The 18836-nt window shown below is 44.7% G+C and overlaps 5 protein-coding genes across 9 annotated transcripts; 3 read left to right on the forward strand and 2 right to left on the reverse strand.

The window, feature by feature from the left end:
• Positions 1-86: 86 nt before the first annotated feature.
• On the reverse strand, positions 87-753 carry LOC143182043 (uncharacterized). Its single transcript, XM_076382785.1, has 3 exons — positions 646-753; positions 335-563; positions 87-247 (listed from the first exon to the last, which is right to left on the reverse strand). Exons 1-3 carry the CDS (start codon positions 751-753, stop codon positions 210-212), a joined length of 375 nt encoding a protein of 124 aa, XP_076238900.1. The 3' UTR covers positions 87-209.
• A 442-nt stretch (positions 754-1195) lies between these two features.
• L2hgdh (L-2-hydroxyglutarate dehydrogenase) lies at positions 1196-3760 on the forward strand. 5 transcript variants are annotated; one of them, XM_076383699.1, is made up of 8 exons: positions 1196-1280; positions 1685-1994; positions 2106-2307; positions 2418-2630; positions 2709-2900; positions 2980-3251; positions 3314-3493; positions 3565-3760. In XM_076383699.1, the coding sequence occupies exons 2-8, from the start codon at positions 1909-1911 to the stop codon at positions 3758-3760; spliced, it is 1341 nt and encodes a 446-aa protein (XP_076239814.1). In that variant the 5' UTR covers positions 1196-1280; positions 1685-1908. The 5 variants fall into 5 exon arrangements, with proteins under 5 accessions (XP_076239814.1, XP_076239818.1, XP_076239817.1 ...); XM_076383703.1 differs by having other exon boundaries at positions 2111-2307; XM_076383702.1 differs by having other exon boundaries at positions 1210-1280; positions 1870-1994.
• Positions 3761-3893: 133 nt separating this feature from the next.
• Positions 3894-5327, reverse strand: LOC143182606 (post-GPI attachment to proteins factor 2). The gene is made up of 4 exons (XM_076383707.1): positions 5136-5327; positions 4692-4938; positions 4408-4623; positions 3894-4340 (listed from the first exon to the last, which is right to left on the reverse strand). The coding sequence occupies exons 1-4, from the start codon at positions 5325-5327 to the stop codon at positions 4213-4215; spliced, it is 783 nt and encodes a 260-aa protein (XP_076239822.1). The 3' UTR covers positions 3894-4212.
• A 443-nt stretch (positions 5328-5770) lies between these two features.
• LOC143182603 (uncharacterized) lies at positions 5771-18690 on the forward strand. Its single transcript, XM_076383704.1, has 7 exons — positions 5771-6053; positions 17008-17215; positions 17290-17391; positions 17466-17534; positions 17628-17859; positions 17935-18253; positions 18328-18690. Coding segments are annotated over exons 1-7 (1149 nt in total). The 5' UTR covers positions 5771-6051; the 3' UTR covers positions 18545-18690.
• On the forward strand, positions 8666-10300 carry LOC143182405 (calmodulin-lysine N-methyltransferase). The gene is made up of 2 exons (XM_076383367.1): positions 8666-9649; positions 9941-10300. Exons 1-2 carry the CDS (start codon positions 9002-9004, stop codon positions 10298-10300), a joined length of 1008 nt encoding a protein of 335 aa, XP_076239482.1. The 5' UTR covers positions 8666-9001.
• Positions 18691-18836: the final 146 nt, after the last annotated feature.

Here is an 18836-nt window from a genome sequence, read left to right on the forward strand (position 1 = left end):
ATACAACCGGCTCGGAGAAGCGAGAAGCGAGACGAAGCGCGTCGCAAGACGTCACAGAGTTGACTGACACTCGCCAGCGGAGCACCTTTGCGCACTGCGATCGCGCATCTTTGCGCAGGTACGGCGCACTGTGCTTGGGCCCCTCTTTTTTTTTTATGTTTCTTCTTGGGTGCTTGAGAATTCTCGGAAATCGTGTATCCTTGGGTTTATTACTTAATTTTCGAGTTCAGGAGATTGGCGGTCTTTGCTGAAGCAATACAAAAGAAAGGTATTACGTACAGTTCTAGGACGCAATGATTTTATTGCACGTAAAGAGAAAGTAGAATAAAAGTACCTTTTTTTACATACCTTATTCTTAAGAAAACACTACTGAAAATGGATTCTCCTAGCACAGTGTATGAATACACTAGTACAGTAAGAGAAGTGAGTTTAGAATGACTATAAGCTCCTCTGAATAAACTAGAGTTACACTCACTTAAGTAAATCCAAAATCTCTTCGAAAATTCTAATGTAAGGCATTCTCCACTTCTACCAAATCCTGTAACTATCACTTTTGCACAGAACTATAAATAATTTCGATACAAGAACACTGTAGCTACGCTCCTGTTGCGAGCTATGCTCTTATCCCTCTCTTTCTCTCAATGCCTCTCTTCCTTCCAGCTGCCCATCTATCTTACTCTTCCATCTAGGAAAAGATTCAGGATCGTAAAACGGGACAAAAACAAAAAGAGAAGTAGGAAAAGGCTCGAGCATGTTCCGCGAAGCGATCCCTCTTAACGAAATAATGCGATAGATGATACGTCCACCGATATGTTTCCTTACTTATGTCTGGAGATATCAACGTTAGCAATGGTCAATCTTTCGAAGCGTGATCCCGCAAGGGAACAACATTTTTACCAATCTTGCGCAATAAAATTCAACTTTACTCTTACCCAAAACAACTTCAAATTACTTTCGTATGGAACTATTAAGAGAATTTATTAATAGTAATAGCAGGGAAGTCGACAGCCATTCAGAAAACGCCAAAAGAGTAGTAAACTAGTACGAATGATAATTAAATATTCAACAATTTCCACAGGGGTCTACTTGGGTCGTTAATTTTGGCAATAGTTCATTCAGTTTTTATCGATTCTAATTCAACAAGCGAAGATAAGGCTGCCGAGTCCAGTGGTATCAAAAGAGAAACACGGAGGCGCCACGTACTAGTCGCGACAGTGCGACTTTACCAGGCAGAGACCAACTCCCACTGGAAATTGACGTCACAGCTATTTTTCTGTTCGGTAAGCGAGGAAATGCAATCTGGGTAATTTTCCGCATAAAAAATCGTCGGTATGACACTTTGCTGAATTTGAAGGTAAGGCAGCGCCATGTTCCATTATTTATTCAGATGTTTCATCTTTGTCTGATACGCACGCGCCTTCTACCGTTCTCTGGTATAGTCTGTGCTCTACGATTAATAGAAAACCTTGACTAATTACGTAATGTGATCGCATGGCTGGGAACGTGCCACTAGAATTAACCTTGAGCAACGATCGATCATTTCTTAACGCGCTTTCGAGAATGGCCCTTTGAATTTCGAGGCAGAGCACTGCCGCCTGTACCTTCAAACTCTGACCGACGATCGAAAATCTGTAAACGAATCGTCGCCGCGTTTCTTGATGCCAACTTGTTTCGATACGTGCAGAAAATACAGCAGAAACAAGGAATTATGCGACGGTGACCGAGAATCGCCAACAATCGAATCGACATGATGTTAGTTAATAGTTAGGGGAAAGCTACATGTTCACGTTACCTTCTAGGCAGTGGGATTTACTGTAGCGGCGTGGTCGCTGCCTCAACATGTGCTTTCTATCTGTCGTTTTTGCGTAGAAATCCGCCAGCGCCAAATTTAATGTGGCAGATCACAGTATGAAAACCAACATGCTCGCGCCTCTGTCGAAAAGGATCATCTCCCAGCAATTCTGTCACATACGTCGCTATGGATCCACGCCCAGGTTAGCCGATTTGACTATCATCCTCTCTGCCTATCCTTTCATTCTCTCATCGATCGAATCGAAGTTGAATCGCAGGCAAATTAGAAGGAACCGCGCATGAAACATTTTCAGCACAGATCCGTCTGGTGTCTTCGATCTCGTGATCGTGGGAGGCGGGATTGTAGGATGTGCCACCGCTCGGGAGATGATGATAAGGCACCCGAATCTGAAGATGGCAATCGTGGAGAAGGAAAAAGCTCTGGCGATGCACCAAACTGGGCATAACAGCGGTGTAGTACACGCTGGCATTTACTACAAGCCTGGCAGCATGAAAGTAAGAATGTAACAGTTATCGAGGGAATGGTGTGACTTGATGGGATGAGGCCTGGATGAGAGAGCAACGCCTCGTTAAGAGACGTTTAATTCGACAGGAAATAATTGCAGGCGAAACTCTGCGTGGAAGGTTTAAAATTGTCGTACGATTATTTCTGTAAACACGGTATACCACACAAGAAGGTCGGCAAACTGATAGTAGCCACGAACTCTGAGCAAGTTAAACAGTTAGACGAACTGTTCGATCGAGGAACCAAGAACAATGTACCAGACCTCGAAGTAGTTGACAGACATTGTATACCTAATTACGAGCCTAAATGTCAAGTACGAATTTTATTTTCTATTTGTGAGAAACTTACGTAGCATCACCAAAATCTATCGAACTATGCGTAAATTACATAGGGTGTAAAGGCGCTATGGTCACCATGGACAGGCATCGTCGATTGGGCACTGGTTTGCACTCACTTTGCCCAAGAATTCGAGAAAATGGGTGGTAAGATATTCTTAAATTACGAAGTGACGGGATTCTCGGAACCAAGAGAGTCGGCGGGATCAAACGAGCTAGCTCCGATTACTGTGGAAGGGAAAATCAGTGTATGTTCCTCATTTGATGCTTTCTGAATCATAGCCTGTCACCTTAGCCAAATTTCTGTATCATCCCTTTGCGTTGCAGAGTTTGCAGACAAAGTACGTGTTAACATGCGCTGGTTTGCACTCGGATCGCTTGGCGGTCATGACAGGATGCGATTTAAGTCCACGAATTATTCCATTCCGTGGCGAGTACCTGTTACTAGACGAGAAGAAGAAACACCTATGCACGACCAATATCTATCCCGTTCCAGATCCTAGATTTCCGTTTCTGGGTGTGCATTTCACGCCTAGAATGAATGGCGACATATGGCTGGGCCCCAATGCAGTTTTGGCGTTCGCGAGAGAGGGTTACCGGTACGCTGTAAATTTTTACAATGTTTTAATGGGTTATCTGATCGATAGTTGCACACTTTCAGATGGACTGATATAAATATCAAAGACTGTTTCGAAATGGCGAAATTTCCTGGGTTATACAAGCTCTGCTTCCGATACTTCATCCCTGGTTGCAAAGAAATAATTAAGTCGATCTTCTATCCACTCGCAGTCAGAGATTTGAAGAAGTTCGTACCTGAAGTAACTTACAAAGATGTGAAGAGGTAAATATGAGAATGTTTCCAAACCTTTTTCAGTTTACCGATATGTTTCGTCATTTGCGTTATTTGTGTAGAGGACCAGCGGGTGTTCGAGCACAGGCAATGGATAATAATGGACAATTGGTGGATGACTTTGTCTTTGATGGAGGAAAGGGTACCATTGGCAGTAGGGTGCTTCATTGTCGCAATGCACCATCTCCTGCTGCGACCAGTTCGATGGCAATCGCTAAATTCATTGCTGATAAGCTAGAATCTGACTTCAAATTTTAAGGAATCGTTTTGTTAGAATCTCCTAATACTCAAAAGTAATCTGTGCTTTCAAATGTCATGTGCGTACTGTCGTCTACTACACATATTTTTATACAATTACATTTTTGATTCTTTTTAAATTATTTGCAAGGAATCCCACTGAGAAAATATGTATTCTTTATTGATATACTTCATTTTGATGCAACAGTAAGTTATTTTATTACTTTCAGATATGTGCTTGTGTATGTCATGTATATGTATAGGACAAAGTATTTACACTTGAATCTACTAAATGATCCTATACTCGCCACAATTGTGATAAAGAATGTCTCCCACTTTTGTGACTGTATTTTGAAAAAATATACACAGATTATTGGTAGTGATTTTGTACTTTTGTACATCAAAATAAATGGAGAAATTTGAAATATGAATATTCTTCGAAAATATACTAATAGTGTTTGTATAGTATTCTGTCAAATTATTCTGAATCCAGTTCCTGATATCATCAGACGGGAAGTTGCAAAATCCCAAGCTACAGTTGAGTGAAATCCCATGTTTGAAAGAACAACTCCATATTCACTCAATGCAAACATAGAGTAGACTGTAATAAAAGAATTCGATTTTCAGTTTGTCCCTTTCTCTATTTCTTCTTATAATATTCAACTCACCTAGAGGTTCACAGTATCTATTATGTCTATAAAAAAAGTAACATGCAAGTAGTATACAAAACACATTAAACATCATTGATCTCCTCTTCCATTTCATAGAAACAGTCTCTGATGAATCCTTGGTAGTACTTCGGCAATTTTTCATGATAAAGTATGCCACCAACATATGAATAAAAGATGTTATTAAAAATGTTATAAAAGATAATTTATGGAAGGCTGAAAGAAAAATACCATTTTACATTTTCAAGATCCCAACAAGTACCCTATATAAATCATGTACATACCATAATTTTCATTGGAAGTCCAAAAACTTAAAGTAACCAGAGATATGTTTTCAACAGCATAAGTAAATATTGCGACATTACATATAGTTTGAGCCCATTTGTAGATATGTTCTTTGTAGTAACGATAATACATTAATAATACTAAAACCCTCACTACTGCTTGCACAGCAATAGCAATTTTCCATACATCACTCTGAGGTTTGTAATGTCCAATTGCAGCTGATACGGATGGCAAAAAATTGTAAACCTGATACAAAAAAGATAATACGCTATAGCACATTCTTAGTACATAAAGTACTTGGGACAAACTATCTAATTTTATCGCTAATTCGACGAACAGAAAAACGATTACGAGGTGATGATAAAAATGAAAAATATGTACTTATCATCAAGACCTTTGTGTAAAGTAGAAAAAGTATGCATAATTTCCCTCAATTAACATACCTTACAGTGTGTGGAGGTAGAGTGCTCGAAATTGTATATAATGGACCAGACGATGCAAAAAATAAATGCTAGAAATGGCAAAGAAACGGTGAACCATACTAGCTTGGAAAAAGGTAGTACGACCCGCGCTTTCGACGACATGTTGTCTTCCACTAGCGGGATATACTCTGACCCTACCCTCGCCTTGTTCATCGTATTATGTTTTAGATTATAATTTACGTCATAGGGAGCGAGTTTGATACTCCTAATAGGCTAAAGTGTAAAATATTCTACTAATACTCGCGCCCCGCGCGTTCCTCTTTTTTCCTGATTCTTTCTCCCGTTTTTGGGTACCAACAACCATACCGAGAGCTACAGGCACCGACGAATTCGACGAAAGACAGATTTGGTGCGTGGGACCGATTAGATTCCCGCAATACAAACATTTTCCACGAAGAGTATCAAGCCACACACGGTACCATCTTAACGCGAAATCGATCGCCCTTGCGTTGTGCAAGTAACAATCTCTGGGCGAACACCTAACGACATCAGGTGGCATAAAAATGCTGGTAAACAAACAGAACTGCTACTTGATTGTATTCCCTGACACCAGATAGCGTTAGCTCACGGTTTACGTCAGTCTGCAATCAGCTGTTTCGGTGTTGTGTATTGGTTTACCACGCTCGATCTTTCCATAATTGAAAGACCAATTTTTACGCGCTGAGTTATCGTCGAGAACTATTTTTTCACTCCATTCCAATGGTATAATACACAAATACTAAATCAGGGAATATAGAAACGTGTAAATATTTGGAAAGAAGAATCTCAGTCGTTTGAGGTTAGATTTCCTCGTAGAAAAGTGTTCCCATTGATAGAAAAATATTCTCCTCTGTGCCCTATGAGAAGGTGATAAGACTCCACCTACAAATATAAAAATATGTAAGTACAATGTATGCTTATCTTTTGTTATTCACTATACAAGCACTCCAAGTTACTCACTTATGAACACAGCTGCAGCATGCACAAAAACACTACCACAGAACTGTTTTGCATCCCGCCCTCGAACAGCTATCACTGCAGGTCCTGAGCGTATCGTCAGAGATAGAGGACGATAACAACCGTATCGATACCGAGTAGAAACGTTTCCACATCGAGACACACGTTCGACCGTATCGATACCATTCCCCAACATTGTATTGCATTCGGTGCATTCGTCCTTGCCCCTCGTACAATAAGCTTTCCAACACATTTTCACTGTTGATTGTCGCCATACCCTATGCATGGGTTGACGCGCTGCACAGAGAGCATCCAATAAAAGGGACTCAACCCTGAAACGTATCCCATCGAACAGTTTCGCGTACATCGTGCCACACAACCTTGCTTCCGTTTTTACATCAAACCATTTACGTTTCCCACTCGAAGATCTGAATTACGGGAAGAAATACGCGACCGAGAATCTGAGCATTCTTGAAATTGCCTCTTACTTTTTTTAAGGCAGATAAAAATGGATATGCTAAAAGGAAACGTGGCGAGGAAAAAACGCGCTGGAGATTCGATAACGAGGGAAGGGTAGAGAGAAAGGAACATGCACGACTGTTTCACGTGTATAGAGATCGCAGGGTAGATATTCCGACGAGCTTCGGTCACGTTAGACGCAATGCGTCGAGACGGTCTGCCAGGAGGACCGCAATATCCCCGTATTGTGCTTGAAAGCAAGCGCGAAACCACTCCATCGACTGACTGCCCTCTTAGCCGACATCAGCTCTACCATCAACCACTTTCCTTTATTCGAATTCGCAGTAGATTCTCCGCGGTGCAGAGTTGGACATTATTTAATTTCTTTCTAATAAATATCAGACAATTTTTAGGACTATAAAATAGTCCTAAAATTAAGAGATTCAGAGAAATTCTTTACTTTGATTAAGAATGCATTAGACAGTGCATAGAAAATTTTCGAATAAAATATTGTCCTCTTCTGCAGCTGGTATCCAAAATCCTCTGTCCAAAAGAAGTATTGCCCTTTTTTCCCAATACTGTCGTAAACCAAACCCCCATAAATCTCTTATCAATCCCCAATTCCTTATCTCATCTCTAATGCCGTCACTTTGCTCACGCTTTCCTGTGTCAGATTTGAGTAGACAGTCATCCGATAAAAGCAGCCATTAGGTTCTATTACACGCGTTTCGAGCAAACGGCTCGTAATCTTATACTCGGTGCATAAAACTGCACATTTGGCTCCGAAAACGCATCGTTTCCGGAAACAGCCAAACGGCCAACTATCGAGGAATCAATTGTTCCTCCGCGATGCATCAAAGAGAAAACGAGGATCCACTGGGTGGCACGTCTCGAGACAAGACGTTGTTCTCGGCCCATTTGTTTATATAGAATCCCCACTCTGTAATCGCGTTGGCGGTTCATTGACACCCTGTATATCCGTCCTGGCAAGCGGAGACTATCAGCTTTCGCCTCGAAACGAAACCATCAGCATTACCGTCACCACGCTGTATTCGTGTCAAACAATTTAAAGCAGATTATGTATAAACCATCGGGAATTCTCGCTCTCTCTTTGCCTCCCTTTCTCCCCTCTCCTTCGCCACCCCTTCTTTGCAGTTGCATAAGCGCCATAGGTAGGCACACGCGTCGATACATCCGCGAAGAGACCGCTTTCTGCTGGTGGTTGAAGCTGGTGACTCGACAATGCCCGACGAAACTCAACTCGAAAACTCTTACTCCACCTCGCACACTCTTCGCAAAGCAATCTGTGGTCGGTGTTTCAAACGATAAGATGTTCTTCAGCATCGAGCAACCTGGATCTAAGCGTCGGAGGAGATCGATGCTCGACACGCGTACCCTCAACACGTGGAATCAAAGCACGCAGAGTAACAGAGGTTTCTCTGTCCCTCCTTTGTCATAGGCAACGAGAAGAGGAGGAGACGATTTCCAAGAAAATCCTCTGCCAGGTGTTCCTACTCGCGTTCTAGATACTATTTCCCTTGCTAACTTTTCATCTATCATTAAAGAGCGACTTTGTCCTCGGTGCAAAGGTGCTGAAGTCGTCGATTCCGAGAGGAAAGAAAAGGGAAGCAATTTTCAGGAGAATCGGGAGACAATGGAAAACACGATAGCCCCTTAGACGCCTCGTAAAATTATTACACCTCTTTCCTGGATCCTCGTAAAGAACTTGCTCCGATCTCAGGGAAGAGGAGAAGGCAAGGAAAGAAAATCCGATGGAAAATCCAAGGTGGAAGCTGTCGAGGAAAGGGAAAACGAGTTCCGTGGACGCGAGAAGAAACACGATTCCTCCGAGAAGGAAAAAGCTCGAAGAGTGGTTACAGTGGTGGTAGGACGAAACGGAGAAGATAACAGGGCAGATAAAGAAGGAGCGATATTGTGAGGGGTGTGTGTGTGAGGAGAGAGGGTGGCAAGGGGAGGGCGGTGGAGGAGAGCAAGGGTTTGCGCGCGTGTGCGTGCAGGACACAGAAAGAATCGCGCAAGCGCGAATCGGACGCGGTGAACGCTTGAGATCCGCGTGGCGCGAGTTAGAAGTTGGCTTTGCGCTCTTAGTCGCGCCTCGACCCTACGCGTTCATTCTCCCGCCGCGTGGGAGAGCCAAGGAGCCGCTGGCCAAGTAACAAAGTTCCTGTCTGCCTCCCAGAGAAACAGAAACCACGATTCAAGCAGAGATCCTACCTCATCAAATTATTAAAATTACCCAAGACACCCCAATGAAGCCAGCCATCCAATCACACCCTCCCAGTACCTTCCTTTGACCCTGCGACACAAGTTCTAGCGCTCCAATGCACTCGTTTCCTTCCTGAAACCCTCAGCGCTCCCATGGACCGATCCCCAAAGAGAGAGCCTTGGAGAAGAGATCGGGCGCGTTGAGCATGTCCGAGAAGAGATTCAGCCTAATCATGAAGAGCGAGAGCCTCGACGAGAAGCTCGCGAGGAAGAAAACCACTGCCCAACGAAGGTGGAAGATCCTAGCGAAGGCACTGATCGGTAACGAAGCAATCTCCACTGACGAGGTTTCAGTTCGAAGATTCACCAGCTTCGATCTCCTCGAAGTCACTCGCTTGGAGAACGCTCCCGACTCCGATTGGTACGAGTACTCTGCGCTGTTGGAGAACAAGCTGTTCAGCGTGCAGATCCGTCGCATAAACAAGAACTTCACGGCTAACGAGTTGATAGGCTTCAATAACACGGGGAACGTATGCGTGTGGCCTTCCGAAGAGTGCCTCGCTTATTATCTGCTGAAGAACCGCGAGATCTGTCGCAACAGAAGAGTCCTCGAACTCGGTGGAGGTATGAGTTGCCTGGCGGGCGTGATTGCCGCCAAATATTGTGATCCTAGCGGCGTGACGCTGACAGACGGAAACGTGACCAGCGTGGAGAACGTCCGATGTATTGTCGAGAGGAACGACTTGGGAAATTTCGTTGAATGCTGCGTTGTCCAGTGGGCCAAGGCAGCTAGAGCGATCAGGGCAGCTAGGCCAGCGAGAGCGCTCCTCAACTCCAATGGCCTGCGAGTCAAGGTGATTTCATATTCTCCTTACCGCGCCAAGCACGAGCCACCTTCCCTCTCCATTTCAACTTTTCTCGTTTTCGCGGGCTAACAAGGAACACAGTTCAATTGACGATCTGATCAGGTTTTTGTATTGCAAAGATCACCGAAGTATAAATTAAGAAGCTCTGTATCATAGAAATCTACTGAGAGCTCTGTATTTTTCGATCACCTTCGGTTTCTACTGTCTTCATCCCCTTTTCCTCTTGTTTAAACCTTCTCTGCGTTCCCCCGAGTATCTGAATCTAATTTTTATACTTAGACCTGGACTGGCAACGCCAAGGATGCAACGACACTCGTGGAAAAGCCGTACGACGTGATCCTCTGCGCGGATTGTCTCTTCTTCGACGAGGCTCGCTCAGATCTGGTGGAAACGATCCACGGCTGGCTGACGAACGATGGCATCGCCTTGGTGATGGCCCCTCGACGAGGCTCGACCTTCCAAAAATTCGCGGAAGCAGCTGTGAAGCGCGGCTTCATCGCGCGGCAGATAGATCATTACGAAGGGAAGATCTGGTCGAGGCATCTGGAGTTGTTGGAGCGCGGCCAGGAGTATTGTCCGAATCTCCATTATCCGATTCTTCTGGAGCTGACCAAGCAGAAGAGAACACCACCCGGATGATCCTCATCGATCGAGCTCGCCAACGACCACAGCGATCATCTGGCCTGGATGCTTCGACGAGCCCACTGGATCGCGACCTATGGCGTCGATACTGGTTCCTCTCTCTATTTCCCTTCGCTTAGCTCCTTCGTATGGGCTTAGACTCTTCCTTGTACAGCCACCTTGCGTATTTATTCACGGAAGTGCCCCCTTATCCGCTTTCTTCGTTATAGCGTTCCTGAGAGCGCAGGATTCCTGTACCTTCGTGTTTTTTCTGAGACAGATCTCTCTTCTTGGGTTCCATTAGCTGAACGTGGACAGAGTTCTTGAATAGTTAAAAAATCAGTGGACAGTTAGCGAAGTTAGGTGAGTTGTGTGTCTGCCACTGATCGAATTCTTTCTGCCTCGCCCTGAGAAGCATTGAGACGATAGTATTCCGAGTACCTGATGTTAGACTAAAGCGTTGAAGAGTTGATATCCTCGCGACTATGTTTTGTGGTTTATCGGTCGAAGACGAAGGGGATTCGCGTTGGTCGATTTCCTCGGAAGCCTCGTTTACGTTGATGATGTTAGGGATACCGATGGACGCAAGGAAAGTTGCAAATCGTAAGCCTAGGGGATTACCGCGAATCCCTATGTCTTCACGCGCGATTACAAGTTAATCAGCCTTCGCTTGATAATACCTCGTGTGTCGCGCGAAATATGCAAGGAACGTCTGCGGCTGGTAAAACCGATCAGCGATCGAGGGGTTTACAAAAACCGCTGCGAGTTCCTGAAGGAAAGCTCGACGAACGATAGAGCGTGTCACTTTCCAAATTTTCCCTCCACCCTAATTTTCCACTTCCCACTTTCATCTACCTCCGGTGTTTTCTATGAAATACCTTTACACGAGTACCTCTCTGATTTTGCTCTTTCGCAAAACACAAAGTAGTCTTTCTAAGATTGTCTAGTCGGAATTACCAAGTGTGCTCGAACGCAGTTCCTCCGTTTCGTAGTAATAGAGAAGACGTGTCGAGTAAGACATAGCGTGTCTGATCAACCTAATCAATCGAGGGTCCAAAGCGCGTCACTAAAAGACACGCGTTTTTTGTACGAGGGAATATTTTCTCCCACGGAGTAGTTAATTCACCGACTGTCGTTGCTATATTTGTCACGGGGCGTACCACGGCCAATCAAGGCGTCGATGCAAAGCCTAGCACGCGTTCACAGGCCTTCTAATTCTACTGTGTCTTGACAAATTAGAATAGATGCGCGCAAAGCTGCGCTCCCGCTGACGCAAGTCGTTGCAATTTCTAGCGCACTTCGCCGCGATTCCTGAATATATATTCCTCTACTTGTTCATCCGTTTATTTATTTAACTTATTTATTTATTACCTCGTTTGTTGTTTGCCTGTTTGCTCCCGGATTCGTTCGCGTGGCAGAGTTCGCGTTGATTCGACGAGAATCGTATTCTTATTAAAGCGAAAACAAGTTAATTAGTCTCGAGTGCTTATTCACTGCGTAGAGGATTTCCTTTTTCCTCGTGAAACCCTGCTATTACCTCGAAGGACCAATCTAGTTAAGTCTAGTCAGAGCTACCAGATTTCCATTATCACCTATCTACCTGTACCTTTACAAAGAGCGAATATTTGTACGTATGTACTAGAGACGTAAGATGTCACGATTAATAAAAATATTTTCACTCGACATGTTATTATCAATCATCCCCTATCAAATTTATCGCCGCAATCAACGATATTCATACGAGCCATTACTTACAGCAATATTCTCGAGGTCTAGAACTGTCTGTATGTACAGAGTATAAAAGGGAACTTGGCTGCAAAACGTAATCACGTTCATACGCTACACAACCACGTCCTTTACAAATTTATTATTAGTATGTAGTAGATGTTTATCGGCTTTCCCCTATAGGGAGACACAGCGTGGCTATATATCGCGTTTTCATCGATTCAAAAGATGGCTACTCTATTATTAACTTCTTAATTGTTAATCAGAGTTACCATGTTCAAATACTCCAACCACTATTAGCAGCTCTAATACCTAAATCCATGGAAATGGATCTCGATTTGTACGATTTCCAGCATCTCCCTACATCTTTTTATACAGCAGAATCGACAGAGACGATCCATCCCTCCAAAATGCTTTCCACTAGTATCGAAAACCTTTACACAAGATATTCGTTGCTTGTTACGTGGTTACGTTATCGTTTCCTATCGCGGATCGATCGCGCATTCCAATTCGCAGTCTCGCCAAAGGAATTCGACTAAACCATCGAAGTCGTTTGTTGATCAGGACCGTCGAACTTTAAACGTAAAGAAACGCAGACGGTGACGAGGGAAATATTCTGGGAATATCGTCGCGGAGCAGCCGCTGTGAAATTAAACTATTAACGATCGCGGGAGGGATCTTGTTAGCTTTTCTTGCTCGCGGAGAGCCGAGGCGCTGGCAGATCTTTATGAGCCGAAAATGTAAACCTCCAAGCACGATCGATCATTTAATTGGAGATTGAGAAACACAGAGATTCGACCAGCAATTAATCTGTTTGAAACGTTCCGTGGCAACTCGAAATCCTATCGTTCATTACCGCTATTTAGTTCTTAATTGAGAAAAGGCGGATCCTAGATAACAATCGCTAACGAGCACGTTCCACAGGCTTCAACCTAAGCAACCTCTACTCCCGTTTGGCTTTAACTGGAAAATCGAGATGTAATCACGGCCCAGCAGCTCGTATATCCACATGAACGATGAGGCTGTTGTTCGACGTTCATCAGACCTGAAGCAAAAATGAGCGAGCCATTCCGCGAGGTTGTTTATAAGGCAGCGTTGTTGGAGTTTCCTCTGGCGACTTAATCCATAACAGCCGATGCTGTGTCATACTCGTTCATGATCGCTGTATTGGCTTCAAGCAAGGGCTTGCGGCATTGAAGGTCTTCAACAGGGATGGGGTCGTATGTTCCAAGTAAATTTCCATTCAAGCTTCGAGAATACTTTAAGAAAGGAGCACGTCGATGAGGATATTCGTGGCTCGCGAGGCTCGTGAGGGAACGCCACGGTTTTGTTTCACGAAACGTGTCTACACACGGTGACGCGCGTCTTAAACGCCGGAAGGTGTTTACAACCCTCCGCGGTAAAATTAGAACCAACTCGAGCCTTTTTTCCGTTTGGCTGAGGAGTCGAGGAGCGGTCTAGCGAGTGCCATTTCGAACCACTGTGTCTTCCGAGGCAAATAAAACGAAATGATCAATTCCATAGGTGTTTCGGTACTTCGAACGCCGCGGAATGGAGATCGGCTCTTGGGAAATTCCCAGCGATTTTCACGCATGGCTCATGGCAATGTTGCACGAAGGCGGGAAAGAGGAACAACGGACGCAACTTTGGGAGACGTAAATCCATCAAAAATATTTACGAACCAAGGGGGAAACAGTGGGAGTCGCTAAACGCCAGCCAGCTGCCAAGCTAAACAGGAGCAGAGCGTAATTCTCGGCAAATGTTATTGTTCAGACACTATGCGACAAATGTGTAGATGTTGTCTTTTTATAAGCTGGATGCTGTGTTCTCCACAGGGTAAACGTCTCAGTATCTTGATCTCAGATTCTTATGCACCTAATAAGCGTTCTAGTATTAAGACATTTACTTTACCTTGAAATCATTTACAGCAAGTGAATCTTGCTCTACTAAGAGAACACTGTATTCCCTATTCTTCTGCCTCGATGCCTGGAGGAAGCTTTTCTCCGCCAACGCATCTGGCACGTTTCGTAACCGCGACCAGACGTCCGTCAGACAGACCTCTGTTCTCGCAGGAAGAATCGTCCGTCGCCCTTTGCTCTCGATCCAGCCGTTTTCGATCCGTCTAACGTCAACAAAGGGGAACCGAGAGATTTATGGCGCGTCGAGGCGCCTCTAAAAGAGTCGTTCAACCAGTCCAGTGGAAACTCGAGGAAGGAAGATCCAGGAAACAGCCCCTGCCGTTCGCGCGCAGTTTTTGCTCTGGACTGAACGATGTTACGACGTGTCGGGGGTAAAAGCAATTTTAGCGCAGAAACGATGCCTCGTTCCGGCGATGCCCTCCTGATTCTTCGAGCGGCCATTACAAGCCGTTTCGTGAATAATTGAGTCGGCAAAGGTTGTATGCACCCGCTGAAGAAGTTTTAAACGCGTTAACAACGAGGGAGCGCGTTCTGCCATGCATTTGATCGGCTAAAAATAAATGGTTGCGTAAAATGAAGGGCGTGTCTCGTGCATCGCGGGGGGGAATTATATCTCGTAGGTGCCAATTGTTCTTGGCTGGATGCTCGAAATTTATCGCGGATATTTCTGCGCCGCGATGAGATGTATTTCCTCTTCGTTTCGACTCTTGTCTTGGAACTTCGGTCTCTGCCGCTTGTCGGGGCGCCGATTTCGAAAGCTTCGGTTCGAAACCTCTGATCTCTTAATCCTAGGAATACTAAGCCCCGAGCCAAGTCACATGGAAGTCTAAGAAAAGGGTTCCTCTCTCAGCAATCCATCCCAAAAAAATCACGTCCACCGAGGCTGGTGACTCTAAATTCGAAAGAATGACTTGAGAGCTCCTTAAAGTGAGATTCCTTAAAGTTTCTCCCAAGAAATCCAACGATTAAACGTCTTCCGACGTTTCAACCTTTTCAGGTGTTGCATTGACGAAGAGATTCGTCCCGTTTTGGATGCAAACGCGTGTCTCGATCGTGCCAAAAAGCAAGCACGAAAATATACACGACGTTGGCTGACTGGCTGATCGTGCCTGACAGTTCTATTCGCGTGCCGTGTCCGAGCAGCGAGAGAACGGCTGTCGAACTGGGCTCTGAAGACTTTTGCCCCTGTGAACGCAGGAGAATTTCGAACCAAACAGACTGTCTGTCCACAGCTGGGGAGGTCGAGCAGCTTGTCGCGCCAAAACTCTAGCAATCTTTCGATCGATCGCGGATACACGTGGGTACGCGTGCACGCGCGAGAGATGCGTGCGATACGAGAAGGTCGCGCGAACCGTGTTTACGATGCATCTCTAATCAGCTTGCGAGCTAGCCAGCTCCCCCTCCTACCTATCTATAGAACGGTGTCACTATTAATAAAGCCCCTATTATTAATAGTGCGCGGCGTTGTTGGGACAGTTGCAATTCCCTCGGCGTGCTCCTGTCCTATCTTCCAAGATCGTTGATCGGCAAATCTGTGAGATCCTGTTATTGTTACGAAATACTCGAGCCAGTTCTCCTTGAGTGGGTTTATATACCTCTGAATGGTCTAATTGGATGATTGAAACCCTTTCCAGAGTGTTTCATTAATTACCTATGTTCAGGTTGATTTAGGAGACAATCGTCATCGAATTTTTTACTTCGCGATTTCTTTGCATTCGCCTGAGATACAAGACGTTATCGATTCGCTCGCATCGGGGAGCAAACCTGTTGCTAAAAGTACATGAGAATAAATCAACTTCTGCTCTCTTTGCTCCTCCTCCACCTTTGTTTTTCCTCTTCGCAGTTTTCGCTATCTTATCACATTATGACTTCATAAGGACACGTAAAAGCAAGGCGTGGACGTTATCGCGTGAAGATTGATCCATCAATTGCGTTAACAGGTTGAAAGTTTAGTCTCGTCGAGGAAAAAACGAAAATAAGCGTTGAAGGATGAAACATGATGGTTAATTAATTTTTGTCGTTATCGCGGTACTTTCATCTCGGTGCTTAACACGATGTTTTTACGACGATTCTGCCGATACTTGGGATAGCGAGCCTCTGCTCGAAAGTGGTGACAGTCGAGACACGTTGTTCTAAGGTCGAGTATTTCTCGAGGTCGTCGTCGACGTCGTTGCCGTCTAATTACCAGCTAATTCGCGACAGATACGATATCAAGGACTTTCTCCGTTTAACCAGCCGCTCGAAAAAGGAGCAGGCAGTGATCGCTATCAAAGCTTGCGTTTTTCCAAATGCTGCAATTTTTTTATCCCACCTCGGTTCGCTTGATTCGGCCACGAATAATTGCGAAACTTTGGTGCGATATAAAATTACGATCGCGTGCCTAGACGGAAGCAAAGCGTTGATGAAATGACGTTTCCCAATCGTACGGTGTATTGTGTGGAAGAGGGGAAGCGGAAGCCACGACAGTATCGTCGTTTAACATCTCGCAGTCAAAGGTCAACTCGTTTACCGTCGATGCAGACATTTACGTGTCGTGCAGCTCTGAGTCTCGCTGACCGAGAAACAAGTTGGTACGGGGTGCTATTGCGTCTCGTGTACAATCAACACTTTTCTCAGCGCTTTACATTCTGCTTCCGTCCTTGGAAACTCGCGGCTCTTTTAATTTCGCTCTTAGCTACCATTTGCACCCAAATTTTCTACCCTGCTTTTTCATCAACCCTTTTACTCAGAGGAGCTTTTCTTTCTCACATTTTACTCAGTTTAATGAGATTGTTTTGCACAACGTCAGCGTGGCTGCGTTTCACGCATACGGAATGTTTTTCATTAGCCAGAAAGATTCAGTCTGAGGATTAGCTTTCGTCACCGCGCTAATATCCGCCATCTCCTAATTAAAATTCCCTTTGAAAATCAATTCTACGTGTGTCTTGGTAAGACCCTGCACGATTCCTTTTTTAGCAAAGCTGCCAGTGTCGGGGATTATTGTAAAAAGAGTGTAACCCGTTTTTTGCGTGAGAACATGACAAATGACGTTCAGGGAGCTATAGCGAGAGTAACGAGCATTATATGAAATCGTTATTGCAGGGCGGACTATTGGAAGTCCCAAGGCCGCAAGTTCTGTGATTTCTGCAAGTGTTGGATCGCCGACAATAAGCCTAGCATCGATTTCCACGAAGGTGGCAAGAAGCACAAAGAAAATGTCAGCAAGCGGCTCAAAGAAATACACAAGAACACTGCGAAGCAGGCGAAGCAAAATAAGAAGATCGAAGATGATATTAAGAAAATGGAAAGCGTAAGTCCCTCTTTTCATTTTACAGAAAAACTAACAGAACTGCGAGCTACAGGGGATGTTTCCTTTAATACTAGGCCGCCATGGCAGCTTACCTGAAAGACATGGAAAATAACACGAGAGACATGACAGCCGATAAACTAATCAAGGAAAAGATGAACAGGCTCGAGGCGAAAGACGTATGTATTCAATATTTTCTGTCGGGATATACAAATTCTACAATATTCGTTCTATTTGAATCTCTCTGTTCCAGACACCCAATGTCAATCACGGACCAATACCCACCCCAGAGACGGCCTCGAGGTTTAAAGCTGAACACCACGTAAGAGCCCAATCCCTCAATGATAAATAAATCATTCACTTCTTCACGCGTCTTATAAACTACGAAACTCATTAAAGTGTTGGAATCTTTTAGTTTCCTCAGGAGATCGATCCATGCGATCCATTATCGAGAAGTGCGCCAGTGCACTTGCCCAGAGTTCAACAAAAAAGCGAGAACAAGGCTCAGGGTAAGGGTAAATCGGGCAAAGGAAAGGGGAAAGGGAAGAAGACTCAAGAAGACGGTCCTGCGAAGCCAGTGAGGAAACTTTGGTACGAAGCCTTGAGCCCCGAGGGATACACTTACTATTGGCACATCGAAACCAATGGTGCGTCCATCAGCCGCGTAAATCTATCGATAAATAAGGAATGAACCCAGTGTCTCTATTTCCCACGTCTTTCAGAGTCTGTTTGGGAGCCTCCAGAGGAAGGGTACATGACGTTCGCGGAGCAGGAGAACGAGGCGAAAGAGCAGGCTCTCCAGGAGGAGCTGCTGCAGCAGCTGGAGAAGGAGGAAGCGATTGCCAATGCAGATATTTTGGAGGAGAAGCGGGCCAATGCGGAGAGAGAGAGATTAAAAGAGCTGAGGAAGCAGAAAGAAGTGCCGCAATCTAAAGACGAGGAAGTAGAACCGACGACGGAGGAGGAAAGACCCTACAGAAGGGACTACAGTCTTCCAGAGAAAGTGCATCCTTATGGTCCTTGGCAGACAGTCAGAACAAGGTGAGTAATCCTTCGATCACTGACAATTTTTCTCTAACGATCTCGATTCAATTAAAATCACTTTGCCCTTTCAGCGAAACGAAACCAGTGGACCTCCAGCTTCCGAAATACAACAAAGTGCAGCTGCCCGTCTTCGAGAAGGCAGAGGTGCCCATTTCGCAGAGAACTTTCAAAGAGAAAACCGTGACGCAAGTTGACGCGGGCGATAGCGACGATGACGGGAAGCCGACTACCTTCAAGAAGCGAAAAATCGGCAATAAGAGTGTACGCAAACGAGCCACAGACGACTGATAATCGCGTCGACTACTGTTTGCTTTGGACACGCAAGTTTCTCCCATGCAGTTGGGAGATAACGCTCGGTACTTTTGCTATCGCGTTTGTTTCTTACATCATTCACTTAACAATATAAAAATCGCCAGAGATCCACCTACCTTGAAGACGATTAAATGTGTAGAAACGTCGCATCGAAAACGACGACAAGAGTTCTTTTTATTCACTGGTTACGTAATACGATCTACGTAATATAATCTCCCTCCTGCTTCCAGTCTCCTTCACATATTTCCAAATCTCGTACCTACTCGAT

This window comes from Calliopsis andreniformis, chromosome 8 (genome assembly GCF_051401765.1).
Source record: "Calliopsis andreniformis isolate RMS-2024a chromosome 8, iyCalAndr_principal, whole genome shotgun sequence".
Classification (NCBI taxonomy): domain Eukaryota; kingdom Metazoa; phylum Arthropoda; class Insecta; order Hymenoptera; family Andrenidae; genus Calliopsis; species Calliopsis andreniformis.